Source organism: Procambarus clarkii, chromosome 75, assembly GCF_040958095.1.
Source record: "Procambarus clarkii isolate CNS0578487 chromosome 75, FALCON_Pclarkii_2.0, whole genome shotgun sequence".
Taxonomy (NCBI): Eukaryota; Metazoa; Arthropoda; class Malacostraca; order Decapoda; family Cambaridae; genus Procambarus; species Procambarus clarkii.
Window position 1 is genome coordinate 22,789,366 of NC_091224.1, and position 18,742 is coordinate 22,808,107.

Sequence of the window (18,742 nt, forward strand, 5' to 3'; positions counted from 1 at the left end):
TCTGCAAAAAAAAAAATTTAACCACATCTAGTTTACCGGGTATTTCTCACGTCCCCAACCTCAAACTCATTTTCAAAAGGTAGCAGAACCGTACCTGAGTGAACAAAAACCTTGCCAACTGAAAATGCAAACAAACCATAGAATTTGGTTTCAAATATCTTCAACAGATTTTGCAAGGCTTCAACTATTTCTTGTAATGTTGAGTCCTACAACAATCATCAAAAAAGTGACTGGAGCCATATTACCTTTCATTCCCTAATATTTCAACACACTATGGGCTGATTTCACTAAGCGAAATTTTAATTTCAACTTGTCATATGAAGGACAATTACCAAAGAACCTGTCTGTAACAAGATTTAACTATATGTATCGGGAAAACATAGCACATGGTGAAGTAAGGATCGTTAAACTTAAAACAATTTATTGTGATTACTTTTCACTATACAAACATAATCTTCATCTTCTATACATTATTTAACATGGTGGAGAGAAAGTCTAATGTTATACATGACATATATTTCATACGCAAATCATACACATCTATGCGCTGCTATTATACATCTGGGATACACAGGAAAGAGCATGTATTACAAAATATATCAATAGTTTGTAAATATTTTGGTGTCATTGTTTGCAGCTCAAAAATTCTATTATTGTCAATACCTCAAAAATTAGAATGCTACATTTACATATGGCCCAAATTTGTTTAATTTTAGCTAATGTTTAGCAAAGGTTATGTGTATTGTTGGTAATGAGTTGAACACCACTTTAAAAGAGGATTGCTTCTTTGGTTACACTGCCTTCTTGGTAATTAAGGTGACAGAACATTATGCAGTGATGTGGCTTTAAGACGTCTTGAAGTGGTGTGACAAACCTTACAGTACATCTTAGTAGTGGGACCTTACAGCATATCTTAGTGGAATGACATGATGGTGTATACCTTAACAGTGTGACCTGATGACATGTCATGGTGTTGTGGCCTTATGACACATGAAGACGATGAATCACAGCAACGTGGCTGAAGGGTTGATACCCATCCCACACATCTGAAAATGAAGAAACGACGACGTTTCGGTCCGTCCTGGACCTTATAAAGGCGTGTAATGTGTCTTAGTGGTGCTTCATTATAACACATCCCAGTGGTGTGGCCTCATGGCACATCTTAGTGGTGTAAAAGGACTTAATATTGACACTTGTGGCACTCTGTGATCCTGTGCTTCCGATCCGAGAGATGCTCTCATATCCATCTATATATCCTCAAAGTTATTCTAGCTTATCTCTCTCAGTTTCTGTAATAGTCTAATGTGTGGGACCATGTCAAATTCCTTCTGACAGTCTAGGAAGATGCATTCTGCCTATCCCTCCCCTTTTCTGTTTTAGGGCTGTGGTCTTGCTGCAAACCTACAGAATGTTTTACAGATATGACTATGGTGGTGTTAACAAATGGTGTCATTTTTTATATACTCTGTAAGTTTTCTTTTGGTTATTATGACAAGAACCTTACATGGAATATTAATGAGTGATACTCAGTAGCCTATTTTTGTATATAGGAACTATATTGGCTGTTTTTTATACCTCTGGCAATTCTCCGGTGTTATTTAATACTCCCACACACTCCACTACAATGCCATGTTATTATACTGTCACATTCCACCACAATGTTATATCATTATACTACCACACACTTCACCACACAAGTCATATTATGTTACCACACCATTCTACAATGCCCATCACTATACTACCACACCACTAACCCATATTATACTACCACACCAGTCCATTATACTATCACCCCCACCATTTCATTATACTGCAACACACATCATCATATCATTCCACAAGATGCTCACTATACTATCACACCTCTCATTCACGCAGCAACACAGCCCACCACAGAGCCACACACTGCACCACATTGTCATGTGGAATGACCACATTGTATGTGAAGTATGTGAATGATCACATACTTCTGTATTTTGCCACATCACTGCTACAGCTATGAGGCGCCAGCTGACAAATCTCCGCCTTACAGAAGACACGAGGGAAGGGGGGCCTAATTGTCTACAACAGGAAGTTACTGTGGGTAAAACAGTGGGAGTAGAGTATTGGCCGTCAGCCAAGGACTGGAGACCAGTTGGGCGGCACAGGATGTCAGGAGAACAGCACCAGACATCAGGAGTGTTCCTTCGGGCGTCAGCAAGACTGAGGACCTCGTCAGCCAGGAGAAAGATGTCACCCAAGCGGCGCCAGATGTCAGGAAGAGTGAGGACTTCGACAGCCAAGAGGCAGAGGTCAGTACGGCGGAGAACCCGCTGTTGGTGACCGCCCTCTGGGATCCTGTAGGAGAAACGCCAGTAAGTATGCAATTATCACAAGAAGGTACCAAGTCGGGAAGACTAAGTAGCACCATCTATCGAAAGAAGGAAGATACTCCTGTCTATCGAAGGAAGGAGACACTCTAGTCAATATCATTTCTGTATTCTGGATCATGAAACATTCTCGTGCCCTGGAACACGAAACATTCCCATGTCCTGGAACACGAAACATTCCCATGTCCTGGAACACGAAACATTCCCATGTCCTGGAACACGAAACATTCCCTGTCCTGGAACAAGAAGCATATATATATATATATGTCTTTTTTTGTATAATCTTATGTATATAGCTAAGTGGAAATAATTCGTATTTTAAGCTATAGTTAATTATGAATGATAAAGAATCTGAATCTGATTTACCTGAGGAGCACTATCCCTAGTGGCCTCGATGAGGACAGAAAGCCGGCGGCTTGTCGAAAGTCCCCCCATTTGCCTTGATCTTTTCCAGGGGCCAGATTCACGAAGCAGTTACGCAAGTACTTACGAACCTATACATCTTTTCTCAATCTTTGGCGGCTTTGTTTACAATTATTAGACAGTTAATGAGCTCCGAAGCCACGGGAGACATTTCCTGTCACGCAGGGTGCAGTCGCGCCTCCACAGATCTCCAGTATCAGCTCTTGATACTGGTAATGGCTCAAAAGGGCCACCACTTACGGGCTATTCATGCCCGTGCCACCTCTTGGGTGACTTAATCTTTATCAATCAATCAATCAGCTCCGAAGCACCAGGAGGCTGTTTATTACAATAACAACAGATGATTAGGAAGTTTTCATGCTTGTAAACTGTTTAATAAATGTAAACAAAGCCGCCAAAGATTGAGAAAAGATGTACGCGTTCGTAAGTACTTGCGTAACTCCTTCGTGAATCTGGCTCATATATTGTTTCCAGCTATGAAGTGGGAATGACGTCACATGATAACCATAGCAACCCTTCCTTATGACTCCCTGTTGACCTCTTGTTAGTCGTAAATTCTGCCACTAGATGGCACCATTACCTCAGACACGCCAACAATTCCCCGTGAACACCGATAATGAACGACAAGAACAGCACATCGTACACACCAACTGATTTATACGACCAACAAAATATAAGGTAAAGGAAATTTATCATTAATAGAAGTATTTCCACCTCATATAACTGGAAGACATCGTTCTATGCAGAGGAAGAACAGAGGAGCGGCAGGCCATAAGGAGCGGTGTTGATCCTGGCAGTGACGTCACCCATAGGCGGGTAGTGACGTCACCAGTGGGCGGGGCAGTGACGTCGCCAGTGGGCGGGGCAGTGACGTCGCCAGTGGGCGGGGCAGTGACGTTGCCAGTGGGCGGGGCAGTGACGTTGTCAGTGGGCGGGGCAGTGACGTTGACAGTGGGCGGGGGACAGTAAGCACCATGGTATATTTTCATACTCCCCATGGTAATAACTTACACCCAACTGTCAGGGGCGCTTTACAGCTGGGTGGACAGCGCTTCGGATTCGTAGTCCTGAGGGTCCGGGTTCGATCCCCGGTGGAGGCGGAGACAAATGGGCAAAATATTTCTTTCACCCTGATGCCCCTGTTACCTCTAATGCACTAATAGGTAATACCATAGGTACCTAGGAGACATCTAAGTTCTAGGTGTGTTGTGGTGGTGGGAGAGGCGTTGAGTTCATCTACACCAGATACACAATTAAGACACACGGATATGTACACAGAGGTGTAACCCACTTCTTGGTGTATACACAGAGTTTACTTTGGTCTCCGGCACCATTCCTTCCTCCGTCCCATCCCAAATCCTTATCCTGATCCTTACCAAGTGCTATGTAGTCGTAATTCGTAATGGCTTGGCGCTTTCCCCTGATACACCTATCTCCGACTATGTTCAGTACTCTGAATTAAGTACACTTGCTGGTTGGTCAGTAAGCAATTGTGGTCGCCTTAATAATAACCAGAGGTTGATGAACCTGATGGATTTTACATCAAACCAAATTACGGGCTATTCATGCCCGTGCCACCTCTTGGGTGGCTTAACCTTCATCAATCAAACTATCAGATCATGCTACAGTCACCCTGAACCAGACTATGACTCACAATGGTATTTACAAAAATAAAGAGTATATATAGGTTGCTTTTAGAGCACGTAGATCAGTAATGGCGCAGGGCGGAGAAATTCTCTTGGTAATTAACCTTGATAACTACCTTAATAATTACACATAATTGTACCTAGTTCACTCGTTAGATTATTCGCTTTCGGTAATTATGTGGTACCGTTTTTCCGGTAACTTTGGTACAGTTTTCACCTGTCACTAATTAATAGACCTGAAAAATTTACCAAATTAAGCACACTATTAACTATGGAAAATTTAACATTTTTATAATACCCAATTCCTCTGAAACCGATGTTGAGAGTAAAAGGCATTGTTACACACGATAGTGAATAATCCGGGGTAAGAAGAAGTTGGGAATATGGTAATTAGTCTTGCTAACTGATGCATGATTTATTTATTGATAGATCACCTGTAATGGGGAAAAAATACAATAACTATAGGCTTTATACATACGGATAATAAAAATCCATCTGGATAAAATCATAAGGATTCACGAAGCAGTTACTTACGCAACTGTACATCTCTCAATCTTTGGCTGTTTTGTTTACTATACTGTTTAATAGCTCCTAAACACACAGTAGGCTGTTTATAGCAATAAACAGCCGTTTATCGAGTACTTTCTTTCATGTAGAGATTATCACCAGCTGGGAACGGACAAAAAACTGAACTATATTTTTATAAATATTTAAATAAAACCCGGTACTTCTTTGTAATGCCTTACAGACATAATACGACGTAATATATGAGAGCACTGAACCGCCTCTTGTGGTGCGCGGGAAACGACTCCATCCACCATTAAAATTATAACTTCATAATGACATCATAAACCATGCATGCAATATATAAAAAAAATATCCCTAGTTTTCCATCGGTTGAGTTTGTTTAAAGAGAATCAATAAGGTAGATAGGTCAAACTTTTCTCAGGTCAAACTTTTCTCAAGACTTAGGCTGTTCTCAGACATGTTGACGTTTTGGCGGGCGGCGCACTGACCTGTCAGTGTCTGGTGTACAAGTGGAGGGAGAACACTGTTGTCCTCTCCCTTCTCCAACACCTGTCTAACAGATAGTAGACGGTGGAAGCAACGGTATCTACCATGTCCGTGAGATACTCCATACGGATACAACTCAACCCAGGTAAACTTGCTTGAGAAATCATTTCTGTATCGATAACTATTGTAATTCACAGCAATGTTGGTGATGACAGTAACTGAATGCAAGATAGGAAATGGTTTCTTTTAATTAACAAGTTATTCAATGTACTTGTAGTTTCTGTCACAGTAGTGTCTTATAAAGAAAACTTCATAAAGGTACGTCTTTCATCTACACTATTGGAAGTTTCTTTTCCCCGTGCAGTTGGTTATGGCTGCCAAATATTTTGAAAGGTTCGTTTGGCAGAATTTATTTTTGACAAACCCACGTTGAGAGGTTTTTACAGGATTATGCACTAATGAATGCACGGGTGAATGATTTCCTCCATGAGCTTGCTGTCTCTGCAGATGTGTAAGGTTAAGCTGATTGGTTTGTATGTTGATTAGCTTTGTATAACTTTAAACATTATCTGCTAGCAGTATACAGTTTAACTGAGGCTTAAATATACATTTTCAGGATAAAAAATATTTTTGTATGCTTCATAGATGCTATCTTTACCGTGTAATATCTTCATCAGTTCTGTGCTATGTATAGTTAACCCAAACAACGATTTTATTATAAACAAATAAATGTACATTATAACAATAGTCATCGAATGCTGAAATACCTTTTCCAGCCTCTTATCTGATAAAAAAGCAGTTTTCTATGACATAATTAAGGCATAAACTTGAGGAAATATCTGGTTGTGGCTTCCCTGGCCAAGGGAAACCCATTGTGGAGAGATGCCTCGCCCAGTGACGCGCTACCACAGTTTATTGGGTGGTTAAGTCTGCCTCAGTCCACCTGCGACGCTCCTGCCTTAAGCTGCAGGTGCACACATGGAAACCTAGGTTGAAAATCCTTAAGACATTGACACGGTGCAGGAAACTAGGTTGAGACTAAGTTCACAATGAAATCATAGCGTCATGTATCTAATTAAATAATATAATGGGATCGAATCGCATTCCTGGAGTGCCCAGGCACAGGCAGACCTATTGATGTAGAGTAGCACGTGAAGATGATCATCCGAACACCGCTTCTGTGCCAGGTAAGTCCACTATGGGCTCACCATAGCCCGTGCTACTTGCCCCACTCCTGTGCCAGGTAAGTTACGGGCTCACCGTAACCCGTGCTACTTGCAACTTGTTCCGAATAGCTGAATCTATAACAACAACAGCGAAGATGATGATAACAATAATTGATGATGATTCATTAGAATGTGTGTACAAGGGAATATAAGAGGAAGGAACACTTGAAGGGGACAGTGGCTACACATACATGTGTATCCACTACTATACAAAACGTTTCGGGCAAAAGGCGCACTAAGTGGAGGGGTAAGGCAAATATGATTATGGTAACATTATTACGGTTACGATAATGTTATTAACAATATCACTGGCTGTTACGTAGGTTTACATGTCCGGGAGGCTACATAAATGAGTGAAATGTTCTAGGCACAGTTTGGGAATGTGTTCTGAAGGCTGTGCTGGTGTGTTGTTTGTTCCCTACCCCTCCCCACCCCCCACCCCCACCATGCCTCTCTCGCCTCCCCCCCACCCACCTTGCCCCTCTAGTATCCCCCCACCCACATTGCCCCTCTAGCCTCCCCCCACCCACCCACCTTGCCCCTCTAGTATCCCCCCCACCCACATTGCCCCTCTAGCCTCCCCTCACCCACCCACCTTGCCCCTCTAGCATCCCCCCCCCACCCACCTTGCCCCTCTAGCCTCCCCCCACCCACCTTGCCCCTTTAGCCTCCCCCCCACCCACCTTGCCCCTCTAGCCTCCCCCCCCCCCACCCACCTTGCCTCTCTAGCCTCCCCCCCCCACCCACCTTGCCCCTCTAGCCTCCCCCCCACCCACCTTGCCTCTCTAGCCCCCCCCCCCACCCACCTTGCCTCTCTAGCCCCCCCCCACCCACCTTGCCTCTCTAGCCCCCCCCCCTTGCCTCCCCTGGGTAGGCAATATTCAAATCTGCTCTCACCCAGCGGTTCTGGGAGGGCATTGTTGATCGCCAATATTGAATAGCAATTGAGCGGGCAACTCCAATATGTCGGGGCCGCTTGGTTCGTCAGCTGGCTCTGACGCCTTCCGCCCGGCCACCGTCACCACCACAGTGATGACACCACAACCACTACCACCACTACTACAACACCACAACCACCATCTGAATGAGCATTCATTTAGGCCCCTTAACTCGACGTTTGGTTCATCCCTCAGCGCCAGTTCTGCTTACCAAAAATGGCCCACTAGATACTCAGATTACTTCACCACCACAACCACCACTACTACACCACCACAACCACCACTACTAACACCACCACCGCCAGCGCCATCGGCAGCACGTGGGACGCTAGCAAATATAAGAACATCGGTTCGAAACCTAAATCAGGACTCATTGACGATGATCTATTCAACATTTATTATACCAGTACTGGAATACGCAGCACCGGCATGGAACCCCACACCTCGTGTAGCATAAAGGCAAAATTGAAAAATATAAATGTTTGCAACAAGATTCGTGCCAGAGCGCAGAGGGTTAAATTGGGAAAATAGGCTAGTGGAACTAAATCTCAGACCCCATGAGGCTAGAAGGACCGGAGGGGGATATGATCACAACATATAAGATAACGAGGGGAGTAGATAAGGATAGCCTCTTTAAATTTAGAGAAAGTAGGACAAGAGGACGAGTGGAAGCTGGGAAAGTAAATGAGCCGAAGGAATGCAAGGAAATACTCTGGTCCAGGATAACATTAGCAGCATATGGGAAGTTGGCAAATATAAGAACATCATTTAAAAATCTCGACAAGGAGGCTTTAAAGTCAAATACTGCCAATATGAAACCATTACTTGAGTATGCAGTACCAGCATGGAGCCCACACCATGCGAACTTGAGAAAGTTCAGAGGTTTGCAACTAGATTAGTACCAGAATTGAGAGGGCTAAGCTATGAAGACTGATTGAACTCGCCCTCAACACATTAGAGGAGAAGATACGATGATGATATGACCACTATATACAAGATTCTGGGGGGAATAGACCTGTTGACCAAAGAAGCCTATTTAAATTAAAAGGAGGTAGCAGAAGGGGACATCCGTGAAGGCTGGACACACACTTGAATCGTAGAGATGTAAGGACGTTCTAGCGCCATGTAGCCTTGGGCGACAAGATGAAGGCATTGAAGGAAGAGTTACTGAAGCCAATTCCATCTACAACTTTCAAAAATTAATATGATGAAAACGTTAATGTTGAGATCGGTAATTAGCGCGCCAGGTATAAACCCGACGCGCTAATTACCTATCTCAACATTAACGTTTTCATCATATTTATTTTTGAAAGTTGTAGATGGAATTGGCTTCAGCAACCCCTTCAATGCATTCATTTTGCCGACCAACGCTACAGAAGGAGAGATAAATATTAATATACCCATCCAAGACTCGCCCTGCTACATGACACTGAATCAGTGTCAGTTCCTCACAATTACCTGTCAAAATATGAACACAATTCTAAATACGTCTGTAACTTATCTGTAAGTAAATATTACCTTTTTTAAGTGTATCAACAAATGTCCTTGTCCCTTACTCAGGGTGTTTCAGGGTACTTGGAAACTTAGCATTAGTAAGTTAGTATTAGCACATCCCTATATACTGACCTCCCCCTGCCTCCCATGGCCTCACCTGGCTGCCCCCTGGCCTCACCTGGCTGCCCCCTGGCCTCACCTGGCTGCCCCCTGGCCTCACCTGGCTGCTGCTGGCCTCACCTGCGGCGTGGAGGTTGTGGAGGTAGGAGGCGGCTCTGAGCTTGACCTTGATGGTGGTGTTGGTGCTGAGCTGGTGCGGCCCCAACGTCAGGCGACACTCGGCCACCACCTGGCCCCCAGCTGCTGATACCTGTGGGGGACCACACGTGTTAGCCAGGGTGTGGGGGGTGGTCGTAGGGGTGATTGTTGTGAGGCTGTTCGGGGGGGAGGGCGAGGCAGTGTGGGAGATGGGGGGAGGGCGAGGCAGTGTGGGAGATGGGGGGAGGGCGAGGCAGTGTGGGAGATGGGGGGAGGGCGAGGCAGTGTGGGAGATGGGGGGAGGGCGAGGCAGTGTGGGAGAAACATGCAGAAGTAACTTGAGGCCTTTTGAACTGTGTGAGAGAAGAGCAAGTCGGTACGCAAAGCGTGCCACGGAGACGTGTGGGTGTAAGAGACAAGCCTAGTACCACAGGGATCCGCACCTCGACCGTTACTCGCATGTGGTCATGACTCCAACAACGGGGGTTCAGCATGTCAGTTTACGCCGAGGACTCGGGGCGGTATAACCATCCACACCAAACGAAGGTTACAGAATGCTCCAGCTGGGAAAACCACGCTATTGTGATGTCCTAGTGTAGTGTACTCCCGTTGCTCCTGGCAACGGTAGGAATAGCATCGGAAAAAATAGCTGCTTAATTTGAATCCAACTGTAGTGTGTGTGACGGGCCATCAGGCCGGTACAAGATGACGGCAACGACAAGAGATCAAGAAGACATAATTCCCGGACTATACATATATTCCTCCCAGCATGGAGTACCCCCTGACTAAGAAAGTACTCGGTAATGACACACCGTAAAAAATCTGACCTAAGCAACCCACCAAAGGACAGGAAGCAAGTCGATAGAAAACGTGAATATTTGTAAGACATGACTTTCCTTCATAGGTTGAATTTGTAACGTTGTTTACGATAGCGTAAAAGAACGCGACCTATTAATTGAGGGGATGGGTTGGTGTGACATACCGCAGGTGTTATCAGGCAGGTGGCTGAGCTGAGACGGCTGCACCACCAGGCAACAATGTCCAGGGAACTAAGCTTCTCGCTGAAGACAGTTACAACACGCGACATGATTGCCGCTGTGAAATGTTCTCGGAAGCACTTGAGAATCAGAAAGAGTAGCACGCTAGTGGACGGGTTGAGAGGACACGGGGTGGACACTAAAACGAACCACAATGAGGTAAAGAAGCACTTCTTCACTATAACAGAAAGCGGAGGTAGTTGATGCTAACCCTATACAGAGGTAAGAGTAGGTATGATAACCAAGAGTGTTGTGAACCATTATTATATTGGACGATTGGCGACTGGAAGCGGGGCCCAGGAGCCGAAGCTCGCCCTCTATGTACATAGAGGCGAGTATACACGCGCGCACACTTGCAGTGTTTCACAACTTGAGTAAATCAAAATAAATTAGTTTACCGCAAAATATATAAGAGAAGAATGTAATTATAATAACATAATTACGGCGGATTATCATAAACAGATAATTGTATATTTTATGACTGTGTAATCCACAACAATAATTGCTTACTAATTTCAGCGTTTTAATTATAATTGGAGAGGGAGTGATGAAATGGGGGATAGAGTGGGAGAGGGAGGGAGAGAAGGGGTAGAGGGAGGGAGAGATAGAGGGGGAGAGGGAGACCCAAACGTGGAACAGGGAGATACAAAAATGGGAGAGAGAGAGAGAGAGACGGAAGAGAAGAGTAAGTGATAGGTAAACGGAGAAGGGATAGGTAGCTGCACAGAGATATATCCATGTGTTTAATTGATTGTTTATATTTGAATAAGTAGGTAGACAAACACACATAAAGCTAAACAGCGATACACACACACTCAGCCCTCGTATGCAGAGTTATTATTCATTCATTCATAAACGTAATTATATTTTCCCCCAAAAATACAACGATATGCAAATAAAAATGCAATACAAGGTGCAATATATATATATATATATATATATATATATATATATATATATATATATATATATATATATATATATATATTATAATAATAATAAAATTAGAACTATACAATATAATACAATGAGTAGAACTGTACAAATCAAGATATACAAAAATACAGTACGAGCAGCTGTATTAAAATAAAATACAAAAAGCTGTATTAAAATACAATACAAGCTGTATTAAAATACAAGAAACTATCAAAATGCAGTACAAAGAGAAACTATATTCCAATATGTAATGAGAACTAGTACAACAATACTATAAACCAATGACCTGGATAATTATTAATTTGATAATTATTATTTAAATTTTGTAAAGTCCACTTCACCCTCATAGGCTGTGAGATTGTTAACTATCCCAGCCCTTATCCTTTCTATTCTGTCCTGGTATCCCCTCCATGTGACATACTGGCTTAGCGCTGTCTCCTCACAATTTCCTCTCCTGTTTGTCGAGAGAAGTGAGTCATCCCAGGGAGGATAGGCTGCTGCTGGATGAACAGCAGAAATAGCCTAAGCTACTCTATCCCTTTGGGATGTATTTTTTCTTGTCTCGATAAACGTACTTGAACATCGTGTGTTGTAGCAGTCTTCTAGTCGTCAAACGGAATAGGGTCAGGAGAACCTTCTACTTGTCCGTTTGTGTCCGTCTCTCCCGTAACTCACTCACGATCAACCCACTTCTGCTCTCCCGTGAACTGGGTCGAGTCATCCATCGGGCTCAACAGAGTGGCTCCGGTCATCCAGGAACTCTGATATGCTCACCGCCAATTGATTTGCGGGAGCAGTAGGGAGGGAGAGAGGCAACGAGTGTTGGAAGGAAAGCAGGAGGGAAAGAGGGAGGAAGTGTTGGAGAGAAGGTGAAATTGAGGGAAAGAAGGAAGAAATGAAGGGGGTTTGAAATGAGAACTACAAATCATAAGCCAAAGAGCAGCAACACACTATATTTCCTTCCATACTAATCTCACTACCTCCATCACCCTTACTCTGGCTCCATCACCCTTACTCTCCCTGGCTCCATCACCCCTACTCTCCCTGGCTCCATCACCCCTTACTCTCCCTGGCTCCATCACCCCTTACTCTCCCTGGCTCCATCACCCCTTACTCTCCCTGGCTCCATCACCCCTTACTCTCCCTGGCTCCATCACCCCTACTCTCCCTGGCTCCATCACCCCTTACTCTCCCTGGCTCCATCACCCCTTACTCTCCCTGGCTCCATCACCCCTTACTCTCCCTGGCTCCATCACCCCTACTCTCCCTGGCTCCATCACCCCTTACTCTCCCTGGCTCCATCACCCCTTACTCTCCCTGGCTCCATCACCCCTTACTCTCCCTGGCTCCATCACCCCTTACTCTCCCTGGCTCCATCACCCCTACTCTCCCTGGCTCCATCACCCCTTACTCTCCCTGGCTCCATCACCCCTTACTCTCCCTGGCTCCATCACCCCTTACTCTCCCTGGCTCCATCACCCCTACTCTCCCTGGTATAAAGGGAAGTATGTTTTGCCCGACAAAGGGAAGATGGTTGGACTATAAACTACTAAAATTACTGAAAGCTTAAAATGATTTATAACGTGCAAATACTGGACTCTGGAAGCGTAGTTCTATATTGACAGAAATATGTAATAAACAGAACACAGAAAAACACTGACAGACTCACATGCACATTTAATTCGGTGAAGTTAGGTGGTCACACATACACTTGAATAACACACATACACCTACACAACAAACACACACCTACAAAAAAGCACACACACACAAGGCTTCACAACACAAAAGGCATACAATTCAAATACACAAACACACTATGTTGAGGTCAGGTGGACGAGGCTGCTCCATTAGCATCATACCTCAGGTATCACGTCAACATAAACAATGCTACTGCCCGTCCATTACCTCCACAATATTATTTTTCCCTCTCTCCCATTGGTATTTTTCACTACAGAGAGAGAGAGAGAGAGAGAGTAGCCAGCTAGTGAAATATATTTTCTTCCTAAATATACTGGTTGGGGTAATAATAGTATTTCGTTGGGCAGTTTTCATGCGGGCGGACCAAACCGTACCAGAGGGTGGTGGCGGCACTTGCTCGTACAATTTTCTTAAATTATTGTTTCGTCATATTTTCTGTAGCCATTCAGTTTAAGAATGGGATTATTTATATATCTATATAAATGAATGTCCGACCGAGGTTTTCGCTAGCCTCACCCAACTTTCCACTATGATTGCTGTCGGGTATGTGCCCAACATAGTCGGGTCGGGGTTGGGCACATTAGGGTTCTTACACTAATCAAACGAGTACAGCATGACACGGTGCCGTTGTGAACCCTCGAATTTCCAGACGATTCTGGGACTGGCTCGACATTCTAAAAAAACAAATTTCAAAATATGGTCTCTTACCATATTGTGTGGACAGATGCTGAAAAAGACAGATACAGACGACGAGAGCCATGCATAGGAAGACAGATACAAACATGCAGAGAGATACAGCGACAGATACATAAAGAGATGATACTATCAACATGTAACTTTATCTCTAAAATATGCTCGACAAACATATTGAATTATTTATTGTATTATAATTTTGTAATACAAATGTTGTATCTCTTATATCAGGAAAAGATAACAGACATGAATGGCCTGAAAGCAAACATGGGAGCCGTAAGTTTGACCATAACATGTGTTAATGGGAGGTCACCATGAGCGGGAGAATCCCATCTCTGTGTTTTCAAAGTAAAGGAAACAATGTAGAGCATATTCTGTGAATAGTTAGTTACTTTGATAAAATATTTAATTTCCCCTGTTTCGAGACCTTTGCACCACGCTATATATAATATCTCTATCTATATATATATCTATCTATCTCTCGTTACAGAATTGTATGTAATAACCCATGAAACTATATTTGACCTCATTTACATAAATAATAATATACATAATAAAATCATTTAATTATTCCACCCAATAAATTACCCGCCCACCTAGTCGTCAACAGCGTGCTGTGGTACGGCGACATTTTTTCCCGCTCTTTTTTATCTTTATTTTCTCTCTACTTTCTTTCAGTTTCTATTGTTAAACAACTAGTTCATTCATTATTTATAATGCTGAGATATATTTTATTAGTTTTACAAGATAGTGAAATATCGATTTTCTATCACATCTAGATCAAAGATGTGTTTCTAATTCAGTGTTTCATACGGGTGTTCTGCTGCTAATTCGTACTCATTAGGTTCCTTTGTGTTTCATGAACCATGACAAGTTGTTCGAAATTAATTTTGTTCCGTTTCTTGGACGACGCTTTTGTGTTTCATTGATGTTTTTACCAATAATTGTATCTGAGAGAAATACCACAACGCAAAGCTGATCTTTACAAGTCTGTGGCGTGTATACACACACACGTCTGTGGTAGAAAATAGTATTAATAAAAAAAAACTTAGGCTTCGATATTTTTTTTTCTTTTTTTTTTTTAGTAAAGAGGATGGAGAGGCATTGGTGAAGGAAAGTTTAGAAGTAGGAAATACGGTCAGATTATGTATTAACGATAAGACCTGCCATTAATGTATGATGACTTACTGTAAATATATAACTCTTGAAATAGCACTTTCTCTGTAACTAGCTGACATTGTAACTATAAGGTGAGAAGGATAGATGAAATTGTTTATGTAATAATCTAAGATGAGGTCTGATAAAGACCTTTGGTGCTCTTTGTAATGCTTTTGCGCTACCGCTCACAGGATGAGTATGGGGTACACAATAAACTAGCCGCCTTCGGCGGCAACAAACAAATCGGTTATGAAAGCAGGCGGGGTGTCTGCCTAGGCTCCGATACATGACGGTGGTGGCGGGGAGGGAGAGGAATGGAAGGGGGAGAGGGAGGGTAAATAAGAGGGAGGCGAAGGAAAAGTAGATAAAGCGTACACAACTTAAAGAGAAGTAAGACACGATGGAAAAAAAAGGAAATAAATGAAGAAAAAGTATAGAAGGTAACACAACACGATAAACACAAGTTCAAAACAAGCGGAAGATGAGGAATAAAACATAATGTTACATGTACAAATACATTTGACCCTTCCACCTGGCAAATAAAGTTCTTACAGCAACAAATAATTCATCAAACGAGTAAAAGTAAAGCCAGCATGGTGGCTCCGCCTGAAATGCCAGAACATTATTTATTATGGAAATTGTCAAGTAATATGCGGGGTAAAGTGTTGCAGTGGAGTGTAGGGCGTGTGTCCTCAACTGTCACCACCCAGATGTGTTCCTGAGCAGCTCCAGAGATGGCCCTACTGATCTAAACTTTCTCTCACACACAAGAGCACAAGTATAAGCAAGTGCGAGAATGGGTTGGGTTTTCTATGAAGCTTTTCAAGGTAAACTAAAATATTCACAATTAATTAGTATGTCACATATGAACTTATTAAATAAGCCAATATTTGCTATAAGCAAGTGCGAGAACGGGTTGTGCAACCACACACACACACAAACAGGGGGCCGGTGGCTGAGCGGACAGCACGCTGCGCACGTGATCCAGTGGTCTTGGGTTCGATTCCGGGCGCCGGCGAGAAACAATGGGCAGAGTTTCTCTTACCCTGATCCCCCTGTTACCTAGCAGTAAATAGGCACCTGGGAGTTAGTCAGCTGTCACGGGCTGCTTCCTGGGGATGTGTGTGTGTGTGTGTGTGTTAGGGGAGAAATATATGTAGTAGATATAATAGTTAAAATAGATTGGTTAGAAAGGCGGGGTCCAAGAGCTAATAGCTCGATTCTGTAGACAACAGTAATAAATACAGAGCTCGACCCTACAGGCACACACAGGAGTCATCCAAGACCGATGTATAATCTATACGAGACCCATTATTGAGAATGTTGCACTGGCATGGTATCTATAGATAAACAAAACTAGAAAAGATGCAACAAATATATGCGAGAAGGCTTGTTGCTGAACTGATGGAACTTGACCTCGTCACGCTGGAGGAAACAAGGACATGATAACGACGTATAAAATTCCAAAGGGAATTGACTAAATAGAGAAAGAAGTTCTGTTCCAAGTTAAAACAACAGAACGAAGGGAACGTAATTTGGAAACTGGAGGCACAGGTAATATACAATACAATACAATACAATTTTTATTTAGGTAAGGTACATACATACAATAAATATTTACAAGGATTGTTTGACTTATAGGTATAGCTAGTACATACAATGCCTAAAGCCACTATTACGCAAAGCGTTTCGGGCATGATAAACTTAAATGACAAGCTTAATACTAATTGAGCATAATGAGTAGAATGAAAACAAGAAATGAAAACATAGATATAGATGTCAAAGGATCTTCTTCAGGGTTATAGTAAATAAATATAATGGGAGGTGCCAGCCAGCCAGTCAGTCAGCCAATCAGAAAATAAGTCTGTCTGCACCTTGAACCACCTTAAACAAACTGCCCCCTGTAGTGCCATCCTCCCCCCCCCCCCCGTCCTACACAATACGTCGCAGTCTCCCACAAACTTCGACAAAAATCATAACATTATGTAGCGGGCGGGACGAGCCTAACATTTATTGTCGCTGCTCTTCTGTCTCTTCCCCCGCTGTTGACTTTATTTTTGTATTCATTCATTTATACTTGCTGTTGGTTTGATGTTCGTGTGAAGTTCCTTTATTTTGTATTGATGGAGAATTATTGATATTTAGCAATATTGATATACGCGCCCACACACCCTAACCCACGCCCACACAGTCTAACCCATGCTCACACGCCCTAACCCATGCTCACACGCTCTAATCCACGCCCACACACCCTAACCCATGCCTACGCCCACGCCCGGTACTCGCCCATCACCGCCTGAAGGCGCAGTTGAACAGCTTCCAAGCGCTGACGGCGTTTTAACTGTAATCCAGAGCAATTCCAGCCCTAATAAATGGGCCGCAAACGATCGTTACGAGTAGTTAAGGTGACAGGCCATTGTTGCTGTAACGACCAGATGGTAATTGTTACGACCACCGTCTCATTTGTTCCCAGACGACTGTCTCTTGTTGGTGATGTGGTCATTGGTATTGTGGTGTCTTAGGGTCCCCCTTAGTCTCTCCCCCCTTTAGTCCCTGCCCCTTAGTCACTCCCCCTTAGTCCCTCACCCTTTAATCCCTCTCCTTTACTCCACTAGAGAGAAATCCACACTAATGTAAACAAGGGAAGCAAAACACAGTCTGAGGGTTGAGAGGCGGGACCAAAGAGCCAAAGCTCAACCCCCGCAAGCACAATTAGGTGAGTACACAACAGTTACGCACATAAAAAGAAAACGGGAACATAAACAACGGCCAACAGATGACCTGAAGAGTGTCTGGCTGGCGTGGGTGCTCTCGACCAAGTGATCTCTTCAACACCGGTTCGATAACTCGACTAACCTTCCACTTAGCGCTTGCTTGTTTCTGGACTGAACTGACCTCGGAGAAACACTATACCAACTCACTCGTTACATGACTGATCGTTCGAGTGGGTTATCGTTAAGCTCAGTGACTCGTCAGTAAATGATCTGAGATTGACTTCTTGGCAGCTAATTGGAGTGACTCGTTACTCGTGTGTAAGACTAACTACCGGGATTTCCCAGTCATTGACAGTAACTTTCTTGCTCGTTTTCGTGAGTGACTTAAGACAACTCGTCGTTGACTGGCTTAGTCGACTCGCCAGACTCTGTGACTAAAGGGACTCAACATTGAGTGTGACTCGGTACAAGCCAACACTCTAGTGACTGACCTGATGAGAGTGAGTCAGTAGGACTGAGGCGTGAGTGAGAGTGAGTCAGTAAGACTGAGGCGTGAGTGAGAGTGAGTCAGTAGGACTGAGGCGTGAGTGAGAGTGACTGACCTGCTCACCAGGGACGTGTAAGGAGAGGCCTGAAGGTCCACCATGTAGAGAGGTCCCGTACGCCGACACCCAGTCGGGCTCCACCTGGGGGAACGTACAACTTGCATTAGTAACGTACAGGCGGCCCCCCCTAGTTAGAAGGGGGGGGGATGGTTAGTTAATGCAAGGGGAGGGCTAGTTAGAGGGGGGGAAGAGGGGGGCTTGTTACACAAAAGGAGATTATATAGTTAAGAACACTGGGTAGAGTATGGTACGTGTTTCCGCAAAATACGTAAATATTGATTCACTGCATTTGTCTCCAAGAGTTGTTAATCCGGATTTCCTACATCATGATGATCAAATTGGTGGTCCGGATCAAACACATGTTAATCCGAATTCGATGTATGTGTTTGTACCGAACGATTAGTCCGGTATTGTATTCTACATTCCCCGAACGAATATACTAATCCGGATTCATGGCATATTGCTCCCATAATCGCAGTAAATCCGGATCCGCTGCATTGTTCTACCACAGTGATAATTATTCGTGA

General features: G+C 43.6%; 1 protein-coding gene across 2 annotated transcripts in view; it reads right to left on the reverse strand.

Moving 5' to 3' along the window:
* Positions 1–404: 404 nt before the first annotated feature.
* LOC123771711 (uncharacterized) overlaps positions 405–18,742 on the reverse strand; it is an 80,020-nt gene continuing 61,682 nt past the window's right edge. For both annotated transcript variants that reach the window (XM_045764405.2, XM_045764404.2), the window contains exons 6-8: positions 18,213–18,296; positions 9,354–9,483; positions 405–2,340 (exon numbers count right to left, since the gene is read on the reverse strand). In XM_045764405.2, the coding sequence (XP_045620361.1) occupies positions 2,078–2,340; positions 9,354–9,483; positions 18,213–18,296 (477 nt within the window). In that variant the 3' untranslated portion in view covers positions 405–2,077. The remainder of the gene's footprint in view (positions 2,341–9,353; positions 9,484–18,212; positions 18,297–18,742) is intronic.